The 23872-nt window shown below is 45.2% G+C and overlaps 1 protein-coding gene across 1 annotated transcript in view; it reads left to right on the top strand.

Annotated features, from left to right (window-relative positions):
* The first annotated feature begins 779 nt into the window (after nt 1-779).
* The window catches only part of SMYD2 (SET and MYND domain containing 2), a 45143-nt gene continuing 22050 nt past the window's right edge, over nt 780-23872 (top strand). The window contains exons 1-3 of the mRNA XM_029047659.2: nt 780-804; nt 6525-6918; nt 20045-20108. Coding sequence (XP_028903492.2) covers nt 780-804; nt 6525-6918; nt 20045-20108 — 483 coding nt within the window. The remainder of the gene's footprint in view (nt 805-6524; nt 6919-20044; nt 20109-23872) is intronic.

Genomic DNA, 23872 nt, shown 5'->3' with positions numbered 1-23872 from the left:
TTTGCTGATGAATTCCAAAAGTATTTTCCCACTTTGGGCTCTTCTTCTTTTTTTTTTAATCCAAAGAACCATCTCTCTTTGTCTCCCTATTACCTTTTAGATGGTTCACCACTGTCTATTTCTACTGACTTATCTCCATCTTCTTGACCCTTTCTTGTCTCAGAGGCTTCCTTCCTTAAATCTCATTTTGCCTGGAATAATCCAGGAGCCAATAGGGACTATACAGTTTTAATCTTTTTCCTACTGCTTCCTAAAAGTTCATATCCTCTTTGAAGTAGTCTAGAAATAAAAACTCAATTTACTATTTAGGTTTCAAAATTCTTAAAAAAAAATTAGGACTTCTGAGCACAAATCAGAATATGAGTGGAGGATTCAGTCTTTGTTCTAACAAATTAACTTCTTCATTCATACTTTCCCTTGATTTACAATTCCTGGTTCCTTCCCCACTTCTCTCTCATGCCCTAATCTAATCTATGTTGCAAACATTCTCTGGTGCACGGAACTCACTTTTACTAATGCTATATATAATGTATATGCCTGGTTTATTTAGTGTATGGATTTGTTTGGTACGTGTGCAAAACACTGCTTAATTTGTAAACCACTGTTATTCTCTGTCATTAGTCAAAACAGGTAAATAGCAAAACTGAAAGCTCAGCAAGAATTTTGATCTTCTGTAGCTAAAATCTCCAAATGTTAATTAAATATCCCAACATCTTTCTGAACTTATCATTGCCAATTTGAGACTAGGAGAGAATTTACATAACTTTGAATAATGCACTATGACCTATCAAAAATGTTACAACGGTGAGTTCTGACTTAAGAAAAGAGAGGCAGGGAATTTTAGATCCTACATTAAATTTCCAGGGGTGGTAAAGATCTAATCTTTTTTAATATCACTTTCCTTGCAAACCATTTTGTATATTTGCTAATTCTTTAGTGATGGAAACTACAACATTGTAGGTGCCCTTAAAAAAGCCCACCAGGGCAAAGGGAAAATAACATTTTATTGCACTATAAAGGTAATATTCGTTAGTTTGACAGTGCCTGTGGCATTGCAACAAGGATGGAGAATCTGTTTCTTGAAGATCCCTAACGCAACAGCCAACATATTTTTGAGAAATATTATTGTTTATTATAATTACTGTTACTACTACTAATAATGATTGTGTCATTTTTTAAGCACTTACATTGTGCCAAGCACTGTACTAAGCCCAAGGATAGATACCAGATAATCAGATCAGACACAGTCCCTGTTCTACAAGGGGCTCAAAGTCTAATTAGCAAGAAGAACAGGTATTGAACCAGCATTGTCCAGATGAGAAAACTGAGGCACGGAGAAGTTGTGACATGTCCAAAGTCACAGAGCAGGCAAGTGGCAGAGCTGGGATTTGAGCCCAGGTCCTCTGACTCCCAGGTTTGTGTTCTTTTCACCAGTCAACATTATTTCTGTAATAATAATGTGACGGGTGAGTATGATGCCAAGGTATCTTATGGTGGGACCAGAATCTGCCTTATGGTTCAGTTTTATTTCCCAAGCAGTCACATAGTTCACTGCTCTCAGAAGGTCTTTGATAAATACGAGTACTGTTTCTACTACTATCATAATTCATTTCATTCAGTTTTTTGGTTTCAAACTCTTTTTTATGGTATCTGTTAAGTGCTTACTATGTGCCAGGCATGGTACTAAGCGCTGGGGTAGGTACAAGGTAATTAGGTTGGACATAATCCATGCCCCAGATAGGATTCACTGTCTTAATCTCCATTTTACAGAAGTGGTTCCTGAGGCAAAGAGAAGTTAAGTGACCTGCTCAAGGTCACACAGCAGACAAGTGGAGCCGGGATTACTGTGGTCTGCCTTGTTGAGGTGAGGTTTCTGCTCAAGAGACAAAATGTTCCCTCTACTCAGGTTTGCTGTATTGTCAACACCCTTGAAGTTTGAGTTTACTTCTTCCTACTGCCCTTGGAGAAACCTGTCTAAATAGATTTGGTCTGGGTTTAGTCCAGCATTGCCCCTGCTTTCTACTCTCACCAACTTGTTGGTTTTCTGCCAGTCTGTTCCGAGCTCTTCACAGAAGCCTTAATTAAGTTTGTATGCATGAGTCCCAATAAAAAGTACATAGTAGATAAGCAGGGTCTCACAGCAATGTCATGAAATCAATGAATAATATTTACTGAGCACTTACTGTGCGCAGTGCACCACACTAAGAGCTTGGGAGAGTACAATATAATAAAATGAAAACAACTGTAGCATTAGCATTTTCTCTTCAAACTTGTAATGAGGCAGGAGGCCCGAGTAGGGCACAACACAGAGGTAGTTCTGACGGGTTTTAGATATTTCCCTTTTGCCGGAAAGAATTTCTTTAATACCTCTCTGACATCCCTCAGAACTACTGAATGGGAGGAATTCTCCCCAGTTCTGGGGAGGGCTGTGGGAGTATTTTTTGCTTGATATGATTGTCTGAAATGTATATTTGATGCTTTAATGCCAAGGATGTGGAACCCTGAATAAAGTGTTCATCTGCCTCCGATTGAGGCTCCTGCTGTGAACAGAGCTCTGTACTCGACTGGGAGTTACAAAGAAAGGAGGAGAAACAGGCCCTAGGCCCTGCTTAGGCTGAAAGTTTTGACCCAGCCAAGCCTGGCTCAACCCAGATGGGCCTGGGAAGGCCCTGTTTGGCTCCAGATGAATTCCAGGACCTGCCAGCTTTGGTTCAGAGGTCGTACTGCACATGCCCTGTTTAGGCATGGGCTTCTGGGGAAATTCTGTATTTGTGAAAGCACCGTGCATATGTGGAGGCACCTGTTGTACAACCTCTCCTTCTGCCTGAAAGCCAGGCAGAAGGGTGAGGGAGAGCTGGGGGAGGGGAAGGAGGGGAAAAAGAGGTCGGCGTTTTGCCTTGCAACAATCCAAATGGGCCTGTGCTAGTTTGACCTACAGTCTAATGGGAGAGACTGGAGACCCGTGTGTGTTGGATATCAGAGTCCTTCTCAGGTTCCTGCCAGAGTCTATTTTTGGCCTGGAATTAGGCACAATGGAGTGGCTGGAGATGCAGGTCTGGGAACTATCCACACAGAGGTGGTACTTAAAATGATGAGAGCTGAAGAGCTCCCTGAGTGAGACTAGAGTGAGAAGACTGGAGGTCACAGGACAGAGGCTTGAGGGACAGCCTCACTTAAAAGGGGGCAGGGCCAGAAATGGAGCAGCAAAGGGAGCTGAGGAGTGAGCAGAGGTAGGTGAAAACCAGGAGAGGGTATCCGATCTTGCCTCGGCCCATCTAGGTTTGGCTTCACTCCAACACAGCCCAAGGGAGTATGTACTCTAGAACCCCCAGGCTGTCCCAAACTCTTGCAGATATCTGAAGGAGGCAAGGCGCAAACAAATTCACAAACTTAAATTACATGACAGAAACAGTCAAATGTTGCTTACATGGGCCCTTGGACACTCTTTTGAGGGGCAAATACCCCTGTGGGTATTTCTACATATTAATAATGACATTTGTTATGTGCTTACTAAGTCCCAAGCACTGTGCTAGCCCTTGGGATAGATTGTATAGTGCTCTGCACATAGTAAGCGCTCAATAAATACTATTGAATGAATGAATACATTGTAATTAGGTCAGACACAGTCCCTGTTTCACATGGGGCTCACAGTCCAAGAGGGAAGGATGGGGATTTAATCCCCATTTTACAGTTGAGGAAACTGAGGCACAGAGAAGTCAAGTGATTTTCCCAAGGTCACTTCATTCATTCAATAGTATTTATTGAGCGCTTACTATGTGCAGAGCACTGTACTAAGCGCTTGGGATGAACAAGTCAGCAACAGATAGAGACAGTCCCTGCCGTTTGACGGGCTTACAGTCTAATCGGGGAGACGGACAGACAAGAACAATGGCACTAAACAGCGTCAAGGGGAAGAACATCTTGTAAAATTGGCCGGCAAGGGGCAGAGCCAGCATCAGAACCCGCATCTCCTGACTCCCCAGGCCTATGCACTTTTCTAGGGTTTTGGAGTGATCCCCAGGCCTGCTGGTGCTTCCCACATAAGGCATCTGAGGAAGGCATACAGTGAAAATTCACAAAGTTTCACAGCAAAATAGCTGCCAGCTGCCCCTTTCCCAGGTGAGACTTTAAGGGGCCCTGCAAATTGCCAGAGGTGAACATCAATCTCTTGTACATAGAGGGTCAGTTGACTCCTAAGCACAGCTAGGTGGAGACAGGTGATCCTTCTCGCCCTTCCCACTTAACTCTACTCAGAACCACTCAGTGCATCCTCCACAAGCCTCCTCTTTCCTCTCTTATTCAAAGGGAGGTAAGGGCTCCTTGGGTTTTGTGTCTCTATCTCCGCATTTCTTTAAACACATTGAATTGTCATCTCATCACAGGCTTTTCTCTGTTTGATTCTTAAGCACTGGATTTCCAAGACCCATACACCTTCCCCCAGGTGATAAATTGTCTTTATCTCTGACCTCGGGACCCAAGGGAAAGCAGATTTGGCCTGTGCCCCCCTGGGGGAATCAGACTGCTGTTTCATGGTCCTTGGGGCTGCCCAAATTAAATTGGTGCCCCGGCATTACACAAAATTGACCTGGGCAGTGGGGCCTAGCTCAAAGAGCACAAGACTGGGATTCGGGAGACACAGGTGCTAATTCTGGCCCCATCACTTGCCTGCTGTGCGATCTTCCTGGGCCTCGCTTTCCTCATCTGTAAAATGAGGGCAAGAGACCCATTCTCCCTTCCTCTTAGACTGTAAGCCCTGTTTTGGTCAGGGACTTTATCTGTTATAAGCACTTTATAAGCACCATCACTACTTTTTTTGTTATTATTCTTACTAAGCATTTGAAGGGATGGGGACAAAACCAATCATCTTCCTTAGGAGCCTGGGAACTGATAGTATTGTGGGGGCCTCCCACATCCTTAGGGTCCACCATTATTGGGGGCAGAGTCTCTGAGCCAGGCCAGTCCTCACCGCAATCCAAAAGTTTGATTGGAACTAGACTGATCTTGGGACTACCAGGAATCAGACGGTCAATCAACAAGGCCTGTGTTCCTTGCTTATTCCCAAGAAAGAGCCCTTCCCACCAGCAGTTTCTCAAACTTTGCTGTAACTGATGAGACTCATTTTTAAAGGCTTCTCAATAAAAAGAAAATGTCAGCATCTTACCTGTCCCATTGAAGCTTCAGGATCCTAAATGAATTAACCTCTGGGAGTGGTTGGTTGTAGGTATTCCCACATTCCGTTAGGCCAAGGGAGGCATATAGCCTCGTTCAGGGTCGCAATCCAGGTTGGCTCTGCAGTAGAACTGGATGTGGGACCCCGGTGTCCTGGTCTCCAAGGTTTGTACTCTGGCCATACACAGTCTCCCTGATTCAGGAGCTCTGGGGGAAGACAATAATATTTACTGAGCACTTCCTCTGGGCAGAGCACAGTACTAAGCACACAAGACATTCTGCACTCTGGCTTATTGTGCTCCAGTTACACTGAGTCCTCAATCCATCGGTGATATTTATTGAGCACTTATTTTGTGCAAAGCACTACTAGCAAAGGCTGGCAGGGGCTATGCAAATGATCATATCTATCTCTTCCATTCAACCCTTCAATGGAGTGACCTTCTAACTTTTTTTTAATCTTTTGCTTCTGACATCAAATCTTTCCATCAACCTTTAATTTTTGATCTCTGCATTGGTCAGAGATTGAGAAATTTGATAGAATGCAGCATCTTCCAAGGGATGTTGAGGAGTCAGTTTTGGGGGTGTCTGGAAGCAGAGGGATGGACCAAATGACCTTTCAGGGCCTTTTCCAGAGGACTGAACTAATAACATCATAACAATCGTGGTATTTAAGTGTTTATCACATGCGAAGTGCTGGGATAGATTCTGAACAATCAGATCAGGCAACCCTGATCCCCACGTGATTCTCAGTCTAAGGAAGAGGGAGAAGTATCGACTGTCCATTTCCTAGAAGAGGAAACTGAGGCACGGATAAATTAGGTGACTTTTTTTTTTTTTTGCTCCGGGCCAGATAACGGGCAAGTTTTGGTGCCAGGAACGGAACCCAGATTTCTTGACTCCCTCTTGTACTCTTTCCATCCGCCTTTTTGAGGGGTGGAGGTTGTAAATGGGAAAGCCGAGAACGGGCGGGCTTGTGGAGATCTCGGACACGCGTTTGGGGGGTGGGGGCAGCTCGGGCACGGGGTGGGAGATCAGCTCGGGCACGAGGTTGGGGGGCAGCTCGGGCACGGGGTTGGGGGGCAGCTCGGGCAGGGGGTGGGAGATCAGCTTGGGCACGGGGAGGGGGCAGCTCGGGCACGGGGTGGGACCTCAGCTCGGGCACGGGGTTGGGGGGCAGCTCGGGCACGGGTGGGGGGAAGAGGGCGGCTGTTGGGGGTCAGAGAAGGCCGCCGGAGCCGGGGATCGGCCGATTGCCTGGGCAGGGCTGAGCTAGCCCGGTGTCCTGGGTAGGCTTTAGGACCAGGCGGGTTCCTGCAGTGCTCGCCCCGGGGGCTAGTGAGCTGTTTCCTTCTAAGTCGGGTTTCTTTTTCTCCCCGGGGCCCGGCCGGGCGCCGCCCAGCGCCACGCCGCTCCTGCCAGCCTGCCAGCCGAGGGCGAGAGGGCGCAGAGAGGCCGCCCGCTGCCCCCCGAGCCCCCCGAGCCCCCCGAGCCCCCCGAGCCCCCCGCACGGCCGTCGGGGGTGGCGGGCCTGCGGATGAAGGCGGAGGGCGCGGCCGGGCCGGAGCCGGAGCCGGAGCCGGGGCCGGGGCCGGAGCCGGGGCTGGAGCGGTTCCGGAGCCCGGGCAAAGGTCGGGGGCTGCGGGCCGAGAGGCCCTTCCGAGTCGGGGACCTGCTCTTCTCCTGCCCGGCCTACACCTACGTGCTCACGGTCAACGAGAGGGGCAACCACTGCGACTACTGCTTCTCCAGGTAGCCGCCACACCCCGGCCCGGGAGGGAGGGAGGGAGGGCAGGAGGAGGGAGGGGATGCCCCTGCCCCTGCCCCTGCCCCCGCTGTGCCCACCCTGCCCACCCCGACCAGGAGCCGAGCCGCCCGCCACGCCCGCCTCCTAGCGCCGCCCGCTTCGGGGAGGGCCGGGGGTGACCGGGCGGGGCAGTTAATACTACTACTACTACTACTAATAATGATGGCATTTCTTCAGCGCTTACTCTGTGCCAAGCACCGTTCTTAGCTCGGGCTGGGGAGCCGGAGGTCGTGGGTTCTGACCCAGCCCCCGCCGCCTGTCAGCTGTGGGACTCGGGGCCAGTCACTTCGCTTCTCTGGGCCTCGGTGACCTCATCTGGAAAATGGGGATTGAGGACGGTGAGCCCCACGTGGAACAACCTGATCACCTTGTATTCCCCCCCCCCCCCCAGGGCTTTGCACATAGTAAGCACTTGACAAATGCCATCATCATCATCATTATTATTATTACAGGGTGATCAGGTTGTCCCACATGGGGCTCACCGTCCTTAATCCCCATTTTCCAGATGAGGTCACTGAGGCACAGAGAAGTTAAGGGACCTGCTCCAAGTCACAAAGCCGACGAGTGGTGGATAGCGTGTGCGGGTGGCGGGAACGTCCGCTCACTTTTTCTTCTTTATGGTTTTTGTTAAGTGCTTACCGTGTGCCGGGCACCGTACTAAACGCTGGTGTCGATACAAGCAGATCGGGTTGGATGCGGTCCCTCTCCCATGTGGGGCTCACGGTCTCACAATCCCCATTTTACAGACGAGGTCACTGAGGCAGAGAATAATAATCATTATGGTTTATGTTAAGTGCTTCCTATATACCAAGCATTGGTCTAAACGCTGTAAATACCAGGTAATCAGGTTGTCCCAGGTGGGGCTCACAGTCTTAATCCCCATTTTACAGATGAGGTCCCTGAGGCACAGACAACTGGCTCGCCCAAGGTCACACAGCACACAAGTGGCAGAACCAGGATCAGAACCCACACCCCTGACTCTCAAACCCAGGCTCTTTCCACTGAGCAGTGACTTGCCCACGATCACAGTGCAGACACGTGGCAGAGATGGGATTAGCTGGCCAGGCCCATGCGCTATCCATTATACCATGCTGCTTCTCATGTGGGCAGAAGTGAGAAAGCATACACACTGATAGCCCAGCACACCAGAGCATGCCAAGAATGGGGGGCATTACACATCCAGCCACACCAAAATGTGAGTTCACACATACACAACACACACAAACACACATCCCCCCCCCCCCCCCCCCGGGCCCAGTGCATCGTGAGTGTGTGTACACATACTGAGGATGGGGGCACCCATACTTGCTTGTAGTATACAAACACACACATCGGTGCCATGAAAGTATGTGTATGCTCCCGCACGCCGATAATAGATGCCCCCTGCAGCTCGTACCGTAGCTCCTACCGAAACACACATTCAGCGAAAACCAAAATTAAGCATAATAGGTAAGGGAGACTTTCAAACTGTCTTTTAACTCCCCTGCCTGATTCACATTAGACCCCAGTCTCATTTAATTTCATTCTCTTCCCTCTTCTCTCTCATCTTCTCTTGTTTTCTTTGGGATTCTTGGGTGTCTACTTAGCGAGGTGAAATTCGGTCCGTGGTTAGTATGGAAGATGAAAGACCCATGTTTTCACTTGGCTCTTTCACAAGCTAATTTAAGCTAGTTGTGTATTTTCAATTACTCCATCCTTACAATGGATTCAGTAATACCTCTCCACTACCAACTCACTGACGTGAGGGAGAGCAAACATAAAAAGTGCTCTGGCAAAATGGGAAATTGACTCCTTCAGAATTAAAGCGTTCCTCCAGAACAGAAGGAGTTACAGATCAGAGTTACTGTGCAGTTTCAAGGAGCTCAGAATTACTAGGGCATGCCCCCTTGGGCTCCCTTATGGCCCTTCGAGGGTGTGGAGAAAGCGGATAAAGGGAACAAGTGGGTTAAGTGGAAAGAGCTTGGGCCTGGGAATTAGGAGACCTGGGTTCTATTCCTAGATCTCCTTTTGGTCAGTTGTGCTCCCTTTACAAGAAATGCCAGGCTTTTTTAAAAAATTGGTATTTGTTAAGAGCTTACCATGAGCTTCATTCATTCAATCATATTTATTGAGTGCTTACTGTGTGCAAAGCACTGTACTAAGCACTTGGGAGAGTACTACAATAAACAGTCACATTCCCCCCCCCCACAACTAGCTACAGTCTAGAGTGGGGGAAACAAGACATCAATACATATAAGTGAAATTACAGATATGTACATAAATGCTGGGGGGTTGGTACTATACTAAACGCTCTGGTAGATACAAGTTTATCAGGTTGGACATAATCCCTGACCCACATGGGACTCACGGTCTTAATCCCCATTTTGCAGATGAGGTAATCGAGGCACAAAGAAGTAAAGTGACTTCCCCAAGATCATGCAGCAGACAAGTGGAGGAGGTGGAATTACAGTCCATGCTCTTCTGACTTCCAGGCCTGGGCTCTATCCACTAGGCAGTGTTGCTTCTTGTGTCATATATGTCGTATGCTTTATATGTCAGAATCTGGAAACCTGGAAGGCAGGTTTGGACAGTTGTTGAGACAAGTTGGCTAATTGTCCCCAGGAAAGAGCGAGAGTGTCTAAAAACAGGGGAGCATAATCCCAGAGGCCATTGTTCTTGGGCGCACATCTACAGCAGGCTCAGAGCCTGGAAAGGGGTGCTCTGGGTGGAAGCTGCTGGCTCAGAGCCAGGTTGCAATTGATTCTGGGATCTAATTCTCCCCACCATTGCGGTAGGTGGATTGTTTTGTTGGTCCGCCCCAAGTGTGGAGAGAAAGACTAGATAGAAAATGTCACGTAGCTTCAAACAGATAAAAAAAAAAGCGGATGCTGGAGTTTACCCTTTGGTTTATGCATTGGCTTCTGTTGAGAACCTGTAAGTAGAGAAAGGTCTCCCCAGTTCCAGGATCTGCTGTACAGGTTAAAAGCACCACTCCCATACATGCACCTGAGGGGTGCATTCTTCACTGTTTGTTGACTTGAGCATTTTTAAGCTCCACCTCTGATGTAGTGTCAAAAATAGTCTAATGGAAAGAGCACAGATCTGGGTTCTAATCATGACTCTGCCACTTGCTTCCTGTGTGACCTTGGATGAGTCACTTAACTGCTATGTGCCTCAGTTTCCTCATCTGTAAAATGAGGATTCGATACCTGTTTGGAATACAGCACTGTATTGCCCCGATATCCTGCTTTCCTCTTTCACCTTCACCAGCAATCCCAGGAGCCATTATAACAGCTGCCTCCACCACCCTCCATCCAACTCCACCGCTCCACCAACTCGTCTGGCAATTCAGCCAAAGTCACGGGGAAGAGACGGGGACTGGAAAGGAAGAAAGACAGGAATCCCCTATTTAGCGACCATCACTCTTTTCCTACCATCTCACTACATCCCACGCTCCATCCTTACAGCATCAGGCATGGTATGGAAGCAGGGCTGCAAGCCAGAGAGGGAGCTCAGTGAGGCGGAGAGGGAAATGGGGACCAAGGTCGTGACAGCAGCTGACAAGAGCAAGGACTAAATGAAAGAAATAATCCAAACCTCATAGCCCAGGTCAGCACAAAGGGAGCATGAGGGTAGAAGGGGCAGAAAAGCAGCCAGGAACAGGGATAGAACAGAATTACATAATAATAATAATGATGGTATTTGTTAAGGACTTACTATGTACCAAGCCCTGCACTAAGCACTGGGGTAGTTTCCAGATAATCAAGTCACACAAGGTCCCTGTCCCACATGGGACCCTCACAGTCTCAATCCCCATTTTACAGATGAGATATCTGAGGCATAGAGAAGTGTAGCAACTTGCCCAAGGTCACGCAGCAGAAACGTGGCGGAGCCGGGATTAGAACCTACCACCTTCTGACTCCCACTATCTCTTTCCACCGTACCATTCGGCTTCCTTCTGGCCTCCAGAAATAGAGGCCACCCTGAAAGACAGACATCTGTCCCTTCTGATCATCCTGGATCTACCCCAGTACTTAGCATACACGAGGTGTTTAAAAGATACCACAGTTAGTGTTACTGGCAGCACCTCTAAACTGAGCAACAGCAGGAGTCAGGTTACCTGGTGTGCCACCGTCTCTCTTTCTCTCTCTCTGCTTTGCTGTCCTTTTTCTTTCGCTCTTAAGCTTAAGCACTAGGCGTCCGACTTGCCTGGTCTGAAACACCAGGGCAGTCGGTCAGTCAATCAGTCAAGGGTGTTTATTAAGATCTTGGAGTGTCTGGAGCATTCTACTAAGTGCTTGGGAGAGTACAATACAATAAGAGTTGGCAGTAGTGATAGTAATAGGGATTATTAAGCATTTAAGAGAATACACGGGTGGGAATTAGACATGGCCCCTATCCCTCATGGGCCTCATAATCTAAGAGGCGGATATGATCCCCGCCTTCAGGATACTTATAATCTAGTGGGTCATTTAAAAAAGTTGTCATTCAATACAGATGAAAAGATGAGACTTCATGCAAGGATCTCACCCTAAGAACTCTAGACTGTAATCTTGATGTGGGTGGGGAATGTCTGCCAACTGTTATATTGTACTCTCCCAAACGCTTAGTACAGTGCTGTGCATACAGTAAACGCTCAAAAAATATGATTGATTGATTGATCACTCCCTCGGTGAGACTGGAAGGAGCCAAGTGGCCCTTCACAAGGCTTCTGGCCCAGTAGCTTCTGCAGCAGCTTCCACACTAGTAGCAGTAGTAATCGGGTTTATTAAGCACTTTTTGCAAAGTACTGTACTAAACTCTGGATAGAAATAACTGAGTGAGATAGACATGTCCCTGGCCCCTAACAAGCAGGTAGGATAGGGGGTGGAGGGGGCGACAGGGGTTAGCGGCAGACAGGTTAGGAAAGGCAAACAAAAATATAAAAAGCTTTGCACAGCTGCAAAGGCTTCCAGGACAGTTGCCATCTCTTGGCTGCCTTGAAAGTCCTTTTGCTACAAAGACATTTTAACAGATGGGGTGTTTTAGCATGAAATAGTTGGATCATGGAAAAGAAGAGGAGGAGGTGGCAGTGGTGAGGAAAACAGTATCTTCCTTCTGATCAGGGAAGAGCAGAGCCCAGGCAAAGTGAGAGAATGGCTCTGTCCCTTAATCAGCAGGAGAATTCTCGCAGATGTGGCAAAGAGCAGTTTTAGGGCTCCAGATATCTTTGGTATCTGATCATGCTGCTGTTTCATGCTCATGGAATGCAGCTTCTCATATAGCTCCATGCAGCTGAAGTCAGAAGTGATAGAAACACATGGCTTCTGAAATAAGGAAACACTTTTGGAACCCATTACAGATAAAATAAAAGGACAGGGTGAGAGTAGATCCCAAGATTAATTTTCCCAAAAAGTCAAAACCACCACCCAAGACAAACCCTTACCCAAAAAGAGTTCAAGATAATAATAATGGTATTTGTTAAATGCTTATTATGTGTCAAGCACTGTTCTAAGTTCTGTGGTAGATACATATTAAACAGGTTGGACACAGTCCCTGTCCCACAGAGGGCTCAAAGACAGATAGAAGGGAGGACAGATATTGAATCCCCATTTTACAGTTGAGGAAACTGAGGTACAGAGAAGTTAAGTAACCTGCCAAAGGTCACACAACAGGAAAATGGTGGAGCAGGAATTAGAATCCAGGTCCTTTGCCCCCCAGGCCCGTGACTGCTAGGCCACACGACTTTTCAGTTTGGGAAATTGGATGGTGTCTCCGGCCAGGAATGACGGATGAGTTTGCTTTAGAGGAATTGATTACAGTGCTAGTGACGTGTCCAGTACCATGCAGACTCTCTTGAATAAATCAGTAATGTTTGCTCTAGGGCATGGAGTGCAGTGAACAAGTAGGTGGGCAGGGGAACAGCAAAGCACATGTGGAGTATTTGCCCACATTAGCCAACTGCAGGCAGAACTGCACCTGAAACCCAGGTGTCCGATTTCCAGAGCTGTGCTCTTCCCACTGGGCCAATTACACGGCTCACTCCTTGCTAGCGAGGGACCCAAAAGGTGGAGTTTTGAAAGAGAATTTATGTTGCAGGAGTCAAATCCTCTGGTAGCTAATCCATTGGAAGTCTCATACTATGTAAGATTGTGGAATAGATTTTTAAAAATAGGCTTAGCAACTTTGGAGTTCTTGGTGAAAAAAAGTGCTGTGACTTGGCTGCTTCTGAGACTTGGTAACATTCAAATCTGGTTGAAGTGTAGAACTCATGGGGGCTGTGAAAAACATTTGAATTTGGGGAAAATTATAAGAAATTGCAAAGAATTGTAAGGTTTTCACCTCAAAACCTTCCTAATTCCCCTTTTTTATTTCACTTTATCTTAATCATCACCTCTCCTTTGCTATAGGTATAGAATAACTCCCTTATTAAGGCTTGGTCTTAATATAGTGTAATGACTCAAAAATTGAGCTTGTGAGGTTCATGTTACTAGTTTGCTTTGGGGATTTAAATTCAGTATCATATCTGACTTGACCAAATTTCTTTTTCCTTGTCATTTGTATGCTTTGAGACAAGTAATACTATTATGATTATTACACAACTTCATCTCACTGTGCTGTAGAGGCTGTAAATAGTTTGTGAGGTAGCCCTTGCATTGTTCAGCTTTGAAATGATCAGTTTTTAAAAATTGCACTTTTTAGTCATATTTTAGATATTTCTTATTGAGCTCTTGAATTACAGTAATTCAGAGCATTAATATGACACTCTTTTAAAAGAATAAGTTATTTTCCTCCATTAGGGTTTACGGTCTTGTAAAGTTACCCAAGTATCGGCCATCATAGGAAGGGGGAAAAAAAGCAAAATAGAAAACAGAGTCCTGCTATTATGTAATAATAATGGTGGCATTCCAGTGCTTACTATGTGCCAAGCACTGTACAGTACAGTACTAAGCGCTGGGGGAGATACAAGATAATCAGGTCAGACACATTCCATGTTCCACATAGGGCTCACAGTCCAAGTAGGAGGGAGAACAGATATTTAGATCTCATTTATTGATAAGGACACTAGGCACAGAGAAGTAACGGGATTTGCCCAAATTCACACAGCAGGTAACTGGCAGAGCTGGGATTAGAACCCAGGTCCTCTGATTCCCAGGCCCATGTACTTTCCATTAAGCCATGCTGCTTCTCAGTATTTGAATATCTTATAAAGTCCCAGATGATCACTAGCCCTAGAACCAGTTGAATAGCAGCATGGCCTAGTGGATAGAGCACGGGCTTGGGAGTCAGAAGGACCTGGCTTCTAATTCCCAGCTTCGCCTCTTGTCTGCTGTGTGACCTTGGGCAAACCACTTCACTTCTCTGTGCCCTATTTCCCTCATCTGTAAAATGGGCATTAAAATGGTGAGCCCCTTGTGGGAAAGGTACTGTGTCCAACCTGAATATCTTGTATCTGCCCCAGAGCTTAGAACAGTGCCTGGCACATAGTAAGCACTTAACAAATACTATAACCCCCCCCACAAAAAACACACACAAAAAAAGTACCCCTGCTCAGGTCCTGAAGTCCGATGGGAGACATTTGACATGGGTTGATGGAGGATTCTTGGTGGCCTGGGGAGGAGAGAATTTGACAGAGAGGTCAGAGAGGGGTAGATGGGGATTAAAGCAGCAGGGAGTCCAAGCATTTGACATAGCAGGGCTACTTCGTTGGGTAAAGTGGTCCGTGTGGCTGGATCATCCTGTGAAAGTCATTTCTCCTCTCTGAACAGGCTTCCTTAATCAAAGGGAGACAATAATATTTTCGCCCTTCCCTCAGCAAAATAATAAAAAAAATTCATGAGGGTTGAAGAGTCTCTAAAGTCTGTAAAGAACCCCAAACTCTTGAAATGTAAGCAATGATTAATATCCACTTGCTGAAGGCAATTGCCAGTGAAAGCTTTTAGGTTATCCTGAGTCCGTTGCTTCTGCCTGGAAAGCTACCAAGAGGAGGGACTCTACACTCTCCTATTCCTCCTTTGAAAGATGAAGAACCACCCTGAGAACAAGCGCTCATTATCCTCTTATCTCCATCCAATCTTTGAGAGGAACAGCTGGGTCGAGGGAAAGCAGAGGAGATGCTTGTGGGATCACTCTGCCAAGCAGCCGGCCAAGCCTCCAGGACTGTGCTGAGAGTAGGCTGGGAAGTCACTTGAGGAGCTGATTTAAAAGTCTAGAAGGTAATTTTTTTAGAGATGTGGTAGGTGAATTCCCCTAGCCTCCATTTTGCTGTTCAATAACTAGTAATACTAATTGTGGTATTAAAGTGCTTCCTCTAAGCCAAGTGCTGTACCAAGCACTGGGGACAGGGCCACTTGAGATAATCAGATCAGACAGTCCCTTGGCCCATATAGGGCTCAGAGTCTAGTTAGGAGGGAGAACAAGTATTTAATCCCTATTTTACAGATAAGGAAACAGAGGCCCAGGGACATTAAGTGACTTGTCCAAGGTCACACAGCAGGCAGGTGGTGAAGCAGGGATTAGAACCCAGATTCTCTGACTCCCAGGCCCGTGCTCTTTACACTGGGCCATGCTGCCTCTCGTGCTTCTCATGCTCTGTCTCTGCTCTCTTACAAATGTATGGTTCTCTGAGGTTATTAAGGCTGGAGAGCAGGAATGATTTTGTATCTCCTAAGTACTTAGTACAGTGCTCTGCACATGGAAAATGCTCAATAAATACCATTGATTGGGGGATTGATTGATGGGAAGGTGCTTAACTGAAACTAATCCCATGTGGGCCAGAGAGGGGGTGGGATTATCCAGATCAGGATGACAGAATTGAGGCAGTGTGGTCCATTATCAGGGAATTAGTAGATAATATTAATAATAATTGTTGTGTTTGTTATACGCTTACTTACTGTAAGCTCGTTGTGGGCAAGGAACTTGTCTACCAACTATGTTGTAGAGTTCTCTCCCAAGCACTTAATTCAGTTCTCTTTTCACAGTAGGAGCTCAATAAATACCAAGGATTGATTAAATGATGTTGCCAAGCACTGTGCTACATGCTGGGGTAGATAAAATACAATCAGATCAGACACAGTCCTTTCCCACCTAGGCCTCTCAGTCTAAGAGATCTCAGCTTCCAGCTCCTTCCCAGAGATTGTGACGTGCTCCCAGAGCAGGGAGCCATTCTCGTGATGTGTCCAGAGAGGTACATCATTCCCAGTTTTCCTGGAAAAAGCAAAGCTTCTTCTTCCCCTCCTCTCCTTCCTTTAAAATCAGGTTAGCGATCTCACTGGTGGGATTTTACCCTTCTTTTATATTGTCTTATTTAATTGTATGGTTAAGTTGTGTTGTGCAACTGGACCCCCTGCTATCTCTTGCTATCATTTGACTAAGTCAGATTCTGTTCAGCAGAGCGGGTGGGTGCCTCACGTCGGCTGCTGCCTTTATTTAAAAGCAATTATTATTGCAAACCCGGCCCATGTGAATATTATTGGTTTCCACGGTGAAGCCCATTTTAATGGGGAAAGTGAACAATTTTTGTGCTATCAGATTCCTTGTAAAGATTCCTTGAACAATCAGCAACTGCGGCAGTGGGTCAACTAGCTGCAGTTCTTGATTATGTTTCCAACTTGTTGGTCTGCCTGGTTGTTCCATTTTCAAAGCAAAGAAACTTGGTAATCTCTAAGCTTGTTTTCTTTCCTTCAGTATCAATTGACACTTGGAGGAGGGGACAGGGGAAGAGTTATAGCTGTCCCTCAATATTGCTAGTTTGGGCTGTTTTTCCTTAGTTCTCCGGGCCCCTGTCTCTCCCTGCCTCCCCATATCCCCCAAACTCCATTTACTTAATGAGCTCACCTGACCACCGCCCTGCTTTTTTTAAATACTTGTTAAGCATTTATGATGTTCCAGGCACTAGTCTAAGTTTTGGGGTAAATGCAGGATTATTAGGTTGGAAACAGTCCCTGTCCCACATGGGGCTCACAATCTTAATCCCCATTTTTCAGATGAGGTAACTGAGGCCCAGAGAAGTGAAGCGACTCACCCAAAGTCAAACAGCTGATGAGCGGTAGAGCCGGAATTAGACTCCAGGTCTTTCCGACTCTCAGGCCCATGCTCCATCCATGCTTCTGCTTGGCTCCAGGGATCCTCCTGACCCCCCAGGAGAGGTGTGAGCAATGGAGTTCAGGGTTTTGAGGAAAATAGAATCGACAGGGCTCCCCTCTCTCTCCGTGTCTCACCAATCTTTCTTTGGCCACGTCTCTCTGTTGGTATCCGTGTCTGTGTCTCCATTTTCTACCCTCTCTCATTTTGAACACCATCCCTGCACTAGGTCTGCAGTCAATCAATGATATTTTTTGATTGTCTACTGTGTGCAGAGCACTGTACTGAGCACCTGGGAGATTAATAATAATAATAATGTTGGTATTTGTTAAGCGCTTACTATGTGCCAAGCACTGTTCTAAGCGCTGGGGTAGACATAGGGGAATCAGGTTGTCCCACGTGGGGCTCACAGTCTTAATCCCCATTTTACAGATGAGGGAACTGAGGCACAGAGAAGTTAAGTGACTCGCCCACAGTCACACAGCCGACAAGTGGCAGAGCTGGGATTCGAACTCACGAGCCCTGACTCCAAAGCCCGTGCTCGTTCCACTGAGCCACGCTGCTTCTCTAACAATACAGGAGAGTTGGTAGATGTATATTCTGCCCGCAGTGAGCTTAGTCTAGAGAGGGAGACAGACATTTAATATAAATCAATATTATATATATATATATAAGGCTATGGGTGAAGCCCTGCTGTGGGATATGCAGTGGGGTGAAAATCAGTGGTATTTTTTGAGCACTTCCCGTGTGCAGAGCACTGTACTAAATGCTTAGGAGAGTACAACAGATTTGGTAGACACAGTCCCTGCCCACAACGAGTTTACAGTCTATCAAATGTCCATAAGGTACAGAGCCAAGGGCAGAATAGAGGGTTCTATTCACCAACTTATTTTCCATAGGTTCAATTTAACAACAATTTCCTGGGTGATATTGTTACAGAGATTTTATTAGTAATCTGCAGCTTTTGAAACTGTGGCCTGCATGTGAATGCAGAGCAGCTATTATAGCCCCTTCACAGGAATGGGTTGACATGCCCACTGGAGCACATAATTAGTTTCTTTCTTTTCCCTTTTTTTGTTTTTGCATAATGTTCTGCTAATTACCCAGACATGTCAGACATCAAAAAATTAGTTGTTACCATTTTTGCAGTAGAAGTTAAACAGTAAATAAATACATTGTTTTGATAGCCACCACATAGAGTTTTCTGGCATCTGAAATTCAGGAAACTCTATTCCTTGGAAAATTATGTGAAGCGTCATTCTAGTTAACACACTCCATTTCCGGCAGCAATTAGAAAACAGAGCAAAACAGAAAGACGCTTAATGGCAAGCCTACTAGCTCCAAAAGTCCAGGACTTTTCGTAGCAAAAGAATCTTAAGTCAATCCAGATTTAACAGCTCATACCTGCCCAAACCCACTTTTGTCAAGGTTCCTTAAATCAAGGGAATCTCAGTGTAACAATAATAATAATAATAATATCTGTTAAGCACTTACTATGTGTCAAGCACTATTGTTGATACAAGTTAATAAGATTGGACACTGTCCCTGTCCCAGGTAGGGCTCACAGTTTAAGTAGGAGGGAGAACAACTATTTAATCCCCCATTTTACAGATGAGGAAAGTGAATCACAGAGAAGTTAAGTGACTTGCGTAAGGTCACACAGCAGGCAAATGGTGTAGTTCAGATTAGAATTCATGTGTCCTCTTTTGTGCTTTCCACTAGTCCACTCTGCTTGAGCCCAATTTTTATTTTTTTTTAGTAACTGTTCCTCTGTGGTCTCAAAATTTCACCTGATGGCCTCTCCCCCTGACCCCCTACCCCGAAATAGGTGCCATCTCATTCCTCCCCCTAAATGTCCCACAGTCCCGGGTACTATCTGGGGTTAAGTATCCCACAGCAACAAAGCTGAGCCCCCAAATTCATCCCTTTCAGGACTAAACCATAAGGTATCACTTGGTGTCCTCCCATGGGGCAGCCGTGAAGCCACAGACCTGACATTCCATTCTGTTGGTTCAGCACGCTTACCAAATGTCTTAAGTGTGCAAAATCTAGGGGTTTGCTTTGCCTTGGCCTGCCACCCTATTTGTCACCCACCCATTCCACTGTCTGCTTCTCCCCAAATCTAAAGTCTTGAAAACTGCAAGACAGTCTGTTTTCATTCTAAGGAAAGCATTTTTCTGAAGGCGTCCTTAATTCTGTGGGAGTAGTGCAGTGACTACTGCTGACAAAGCATCAGTGGAGAAGTTTGCAAGGAGGTTTGGGTAGGGTCTTTGAGTGTTTAGGGGAGAGGGAAGACATACAGTAATCACTCAATAAATCCCACTGATGGATCAATCGATTGATCAAGGTTTTCTTGGGTTGACACACTTGCAAGGAGGTGGGGATTCTCCTTCCCTGGAGCTGTTTAAGTAAATAATGAGCCAGTTTTTCCTTACTATAGTAAGTAGGCACTTACAATACTAAGTACAGTAAGTAAAGTAAGAGCCTGGAAGTAGGGAGGAGTATAAACTCCTTGTGGCCAGAGGATGGCTCTGTTATTCTGTTCTTCTCAAGCACCAAGTGGGCACTCAATAAATGCCACTCTTCCTCCTACCTGATCGACAGCGTGACCTTTCGAGGACTCTTTATAGCTTCTAAGTGTCCAGAGACCTGGGGGATAATAGCTGGAGTGTCAGAAGCAAATAGGTTTTAACCTGGCTACTGGCATGACCCCTTGGTTAGGTGAATTTTTAAAATTCTGTTTTGAATTAGGGAAATGATCAAGTTTATGGAAGACAAGTGAGGAGAGGGATTATTTTGAGTGAGGAGAATTGGAGCCATTTTCCAGCAGAAAACTCAATCTCTTTCCTTGAATTCACCTGGGGAAATGCCATTTATGATTAAGATGGCTATTTTTGGCTCCCTCCTGTCAGCTAATGACTTTCATCACTGTGTGAGAAACTTGACAGTGTGATAACTCTCTGACCATCCCCACTAGAAGATGGGTGTTAATGTGAAAATAGAACTTAATGTTGTCCTTTTCTTTTTAAGGAAAGAAGGTCTGTCCAAGTGTGGGAGATGCAAGCAGGCATTTTACTGCAATGTGGAATGTCAGGTAAGTTCAGAAGTGAAGTGGAGGGAAAGGGTGAGTTTTCATTAAAACTTCAGGTTTGGTATAAACCCGTGCTAATCAATCATGCTATTTATTGAGCTCTTACTGTGTGCATAGCGCTGTACTAAAAGTTGGGGAAATAACAAAATGACAGAGTTGGTAGAAACGTTCCCTGTCCACAGTGAGGTAAAGAGGTCAGAGGTCAGTCTGGAAACTTGGAAATTGCTTCATCCTTCACATACCTTGTCACACCAGAGCCAAGCTCTTGAGCCATTTCAGAGTTCCCACTTTCACAAATTCTGAGTGGATTTAGAGAATGATGTATCCTTCTTCATAGGTTCCTGGAGCTGCTCCTGTGGAGTGCTGCTTCATTCTTCACTACTTACTTACCATGGGTCAGCAGGGGAAGGTGGAGGCAGTAGAGAAGGAAGAGAGAAGAAAAATTACAATGTGAAAAGAACTTAAACTTATTTGGCATTTTTATTTTTCCGAAGTGTTTTCCCATCGGTTGTCTCAGGTCTCCTCACCACAGGCCTGTGAGTTGCATAAGAGCAGGCAATGTAATCCCTGTTTAAGAGGAGGGGAAACTGAGGCAGGGCAGCAGCAGAGCTGCAACTAGAACCAAGACTTCCAGCTTGTAGCCTTGAGCTCCCCCCGCAAACCCCATCTGCCATGGGCCAAAATTGTTTCTGAGAGAAATTTTTTCTTTGTTAATAATGTGCTTATTAAAAGATGTTTGCTTTGGTCCAGTGAACACATTGGTAAGGAAACTTTCTAATCCTGGAATACATTTCTTTGACAGGTGAAAACAGAGTGACTTCTCCACTGTTAACCTTTATGCCTTCCTTGCCAGTGTTGGGACATTTGGTGTGTTATATTGATCAGTCTATCAATTCCTTCCTATTGGTACTCCTTCAGTAGTCAGAGAGAGAACACTTGGCAAAACTGATGAGTTCTAGAACAATGGTTTAGTGGAAAAAGCACAGATCTGCAAGTAAGAAGACCTGTGTCTAGTCCCAACCTCTGCCACTGGCCTGCTGGGTGACCTCAGGCAAGTCACAACCTCTGTGAGCTTCAATTAATCAACCATATTTATTGAGTGCTTACTGTATGCAGAACGCTGTACTAAGCACTTGGGAGAGTACAACACAACAATATAAAACACATTCCCTGCCCTTAATGAGTTTACAGTCTATAGTCTTGTTTCCTCATTCATAAAATGGGATTATCACACCAACCTTGGGAATGCTGAGAGGTTAAAATGAAATAATTATTGAGACAGGGCTTTGGAAAAGTAAAAGCAGTCTACAAATTCAAGGTATTACTATTTTTAAAAAATGATTTGTCAGATTTGTTGCTTTATAGTGTTTGGTTATGTCCTGGTACCAATCAGGTGTGTGGTAATCGAATGAATGACTTGAAGGTCAGTGGTGTAACTTGGAGCAGAACCCAGGTCTTTTGATCTCCAGTCCTGACCCTTGACACTCAGGTTACGAGTGCCATTTGGTGATTTCCATTTGAAACCTGCAGGGAGTGGAATATTTTCATTTCCATCCAGGTAGACTATTTGGAAAAGATGCACATTTGGCTGGGTGAGGTTACTTTTGATTGATCCCCAAATCTTCAGTGTTTTCATCAGTTTAATTCAGTTCAGTAGGAGGCTTTTGAATCACTGTAGATGTGCTATAGAAGAAATCATTCCGCTTTGCAGTGGAAGGTGTAATGCTGCCGGGATCTCACAGTATTCCAAGTGAATGCCTGAAGTTGGGGTAGGGTATTGAAGGGGAGCAGAGGCCACTCATCCCCATTAGCATCCAAGCTGGAGCCCAGCTGAGCCTCCCCAGAATAAGTGTCTGCATTGTCTGATGAGGTCTCTCCAAGGCCGTTCCTCAGCCCGAGCAGCATGGAAAGTGAGGCTGCTCTCCAAAGAATTGAAGAAAAGGGCCTGAACCATTTTCTGCAATTCGAAGTAAGCAATCCATCAGTGGTATTTCTTGAACATTTATAGTATGCAGAGCACTGTAGTAAGCATTTTGGAGAGTACAATACAATGAGTAGACATGGTTCTTGCACTCAAGGTGTTTATAATCTAGTGGGGGAGATAGACACTAAAATAAATTACAGAGAAGAGAAAATGATAGAGTATAAAAAATATGTCCACAAGTGCTGAGAGAGGGTGGGAATTAGGGGTGTGGAGGTGAGTGCCCAAGTGCTTAGGGAAGTACTGAGTCAATCAGTCATATTTATTGAGCACTTACTGTACTGAGCTCTTGGGAGAGTATAGTACAAGCGTTGGTAGACATGTTCCCTGTCCCCAAGGAGCTTACAGTCTTCAATATAAATAAATTATGGGTATGTGTATAAATGCTGTGAGGCAGAGGGTGCGATGGATATCAAGTTGCCTATACATTTGGATCTTTCCCCGGATTTGGAGTTTGGCTTCATATCCACTGGCAAAACTGGGACTCTGATCCTTAAAATAGTTTCTGAAATACTATATCTTTGATATTCTTAGCATATTCCTTCTAGAAAGTGATGCCTTGTCTTGATTGCACACTTTAACTCAAACTTAATCTTTGACAAGAGTCCAGCATTGGTAAATGTATCTCACTTTTTTTTCAGTGTGGTAACTGAATTTCAGTTGTTTAATGGTATTTATGATACGTTGATAAGAAAAACAATTTCTAGTTTCCCTTTGAAAGAGAACTGCACTCCTGAATGGATTTCAAAGAATTTATTCCACATTCAACCTAAGGAAACATTTAATCATTTAGATCTCTTCAAAATTACATTGCTTAGCTATTTTATCATGTCTCCCTTTGTACATTTATTTTTGTTTCACATTTATATGTAGATTCAGGGATACCACTGGCTTTCATTCCATCTTTTATGTGCCTTTGCCCAATTCAAGTGTGGAATATAATGCAAGCCTCTTTTAATGAGTAGAAACAGAAGCAAGGAGGAGGTATCACTGGTATTAAGCAAAGGCATGTGCTTATCTTTGAGTATAATTAACGCTCAAAGGAGTGAGTATTTTATGGAATTTTAGGACCTAATGCAAGTTTTAACTTGCAGAGCTGAAGTAATTGAGTGGCCACATACCTTTTCTCCTTTAAATTTTATTTCTTCTGAATGCATTGTTCTGATTGAAAGATTAGGGTTTGCAATTTAATAATCTCATTTGTTTCATTGAATCTCTATAAGCTAAATTGAAAGCAGTATCCTATAATGCTTTTGACAGTTCTAAGAGGCCAACTACCTTCTCTGGCTGTGGGAGAGTTTGCATTTATAAACTTCTGCTGGGAGATGCAGACTCTCGTAAGATTTGGGTTGATTTCACTTCCATCGCACCTGTATCCTGTTGCCGTGAGAAAGGGCTGACGTTTATGACTGATGTCATTGCTGACTTTGGATACCATTTCCTCCTTCCGTTTTTAGTCTCTTACCACTGAATGGTTTGTGAAATGTTATGGAGATGTGTTTTGGTTTTTGGTTGTTTTTTTCCTGGTGAGGCCAAATACACTGTCAGTTACCCTGAGAATATTGAAAGTCAGGGGCTGCAAGAAACATCATTCGAGATGGGCCCTAACTATCCTAAGTGAGGGCCTCAATACCCCCTTAGAACTAGCCTGTTGGGGAAATAGGAAGAGGTGCTGAGCTTGGCAAGTGAAATGCCAAAATAAATTTGGGACTTGCAACCAACTAAAATGTAACAGAATCAGAAGTGGCAGGATTCACTGCAAGAGATAGTAGGGAAAACCTACAGC

The sequence above is a fragment of the Ornithorhynchus anatinus genome, chromosome 19, assembly GCF_004115215.2.
Source record: "Ornithorhynchus anatinus isolate Pmale09 chromosome 19, mOrnAna1.pri.v4, whole genome shotgun sequence".
Classification (NCBI taxonomy): domain Eukaryota; kingdom Metazoa; phylum Chordata; class Mammalia; order Monotremata; family Ornithorhynchidae; genus Ornithorhynchus; species Ornithorhynchus anatinus.
Note: the sequence above shows the minus strand (reverse complement) of the source record. Positions and strands in the feature narration are given on the sequence as shown.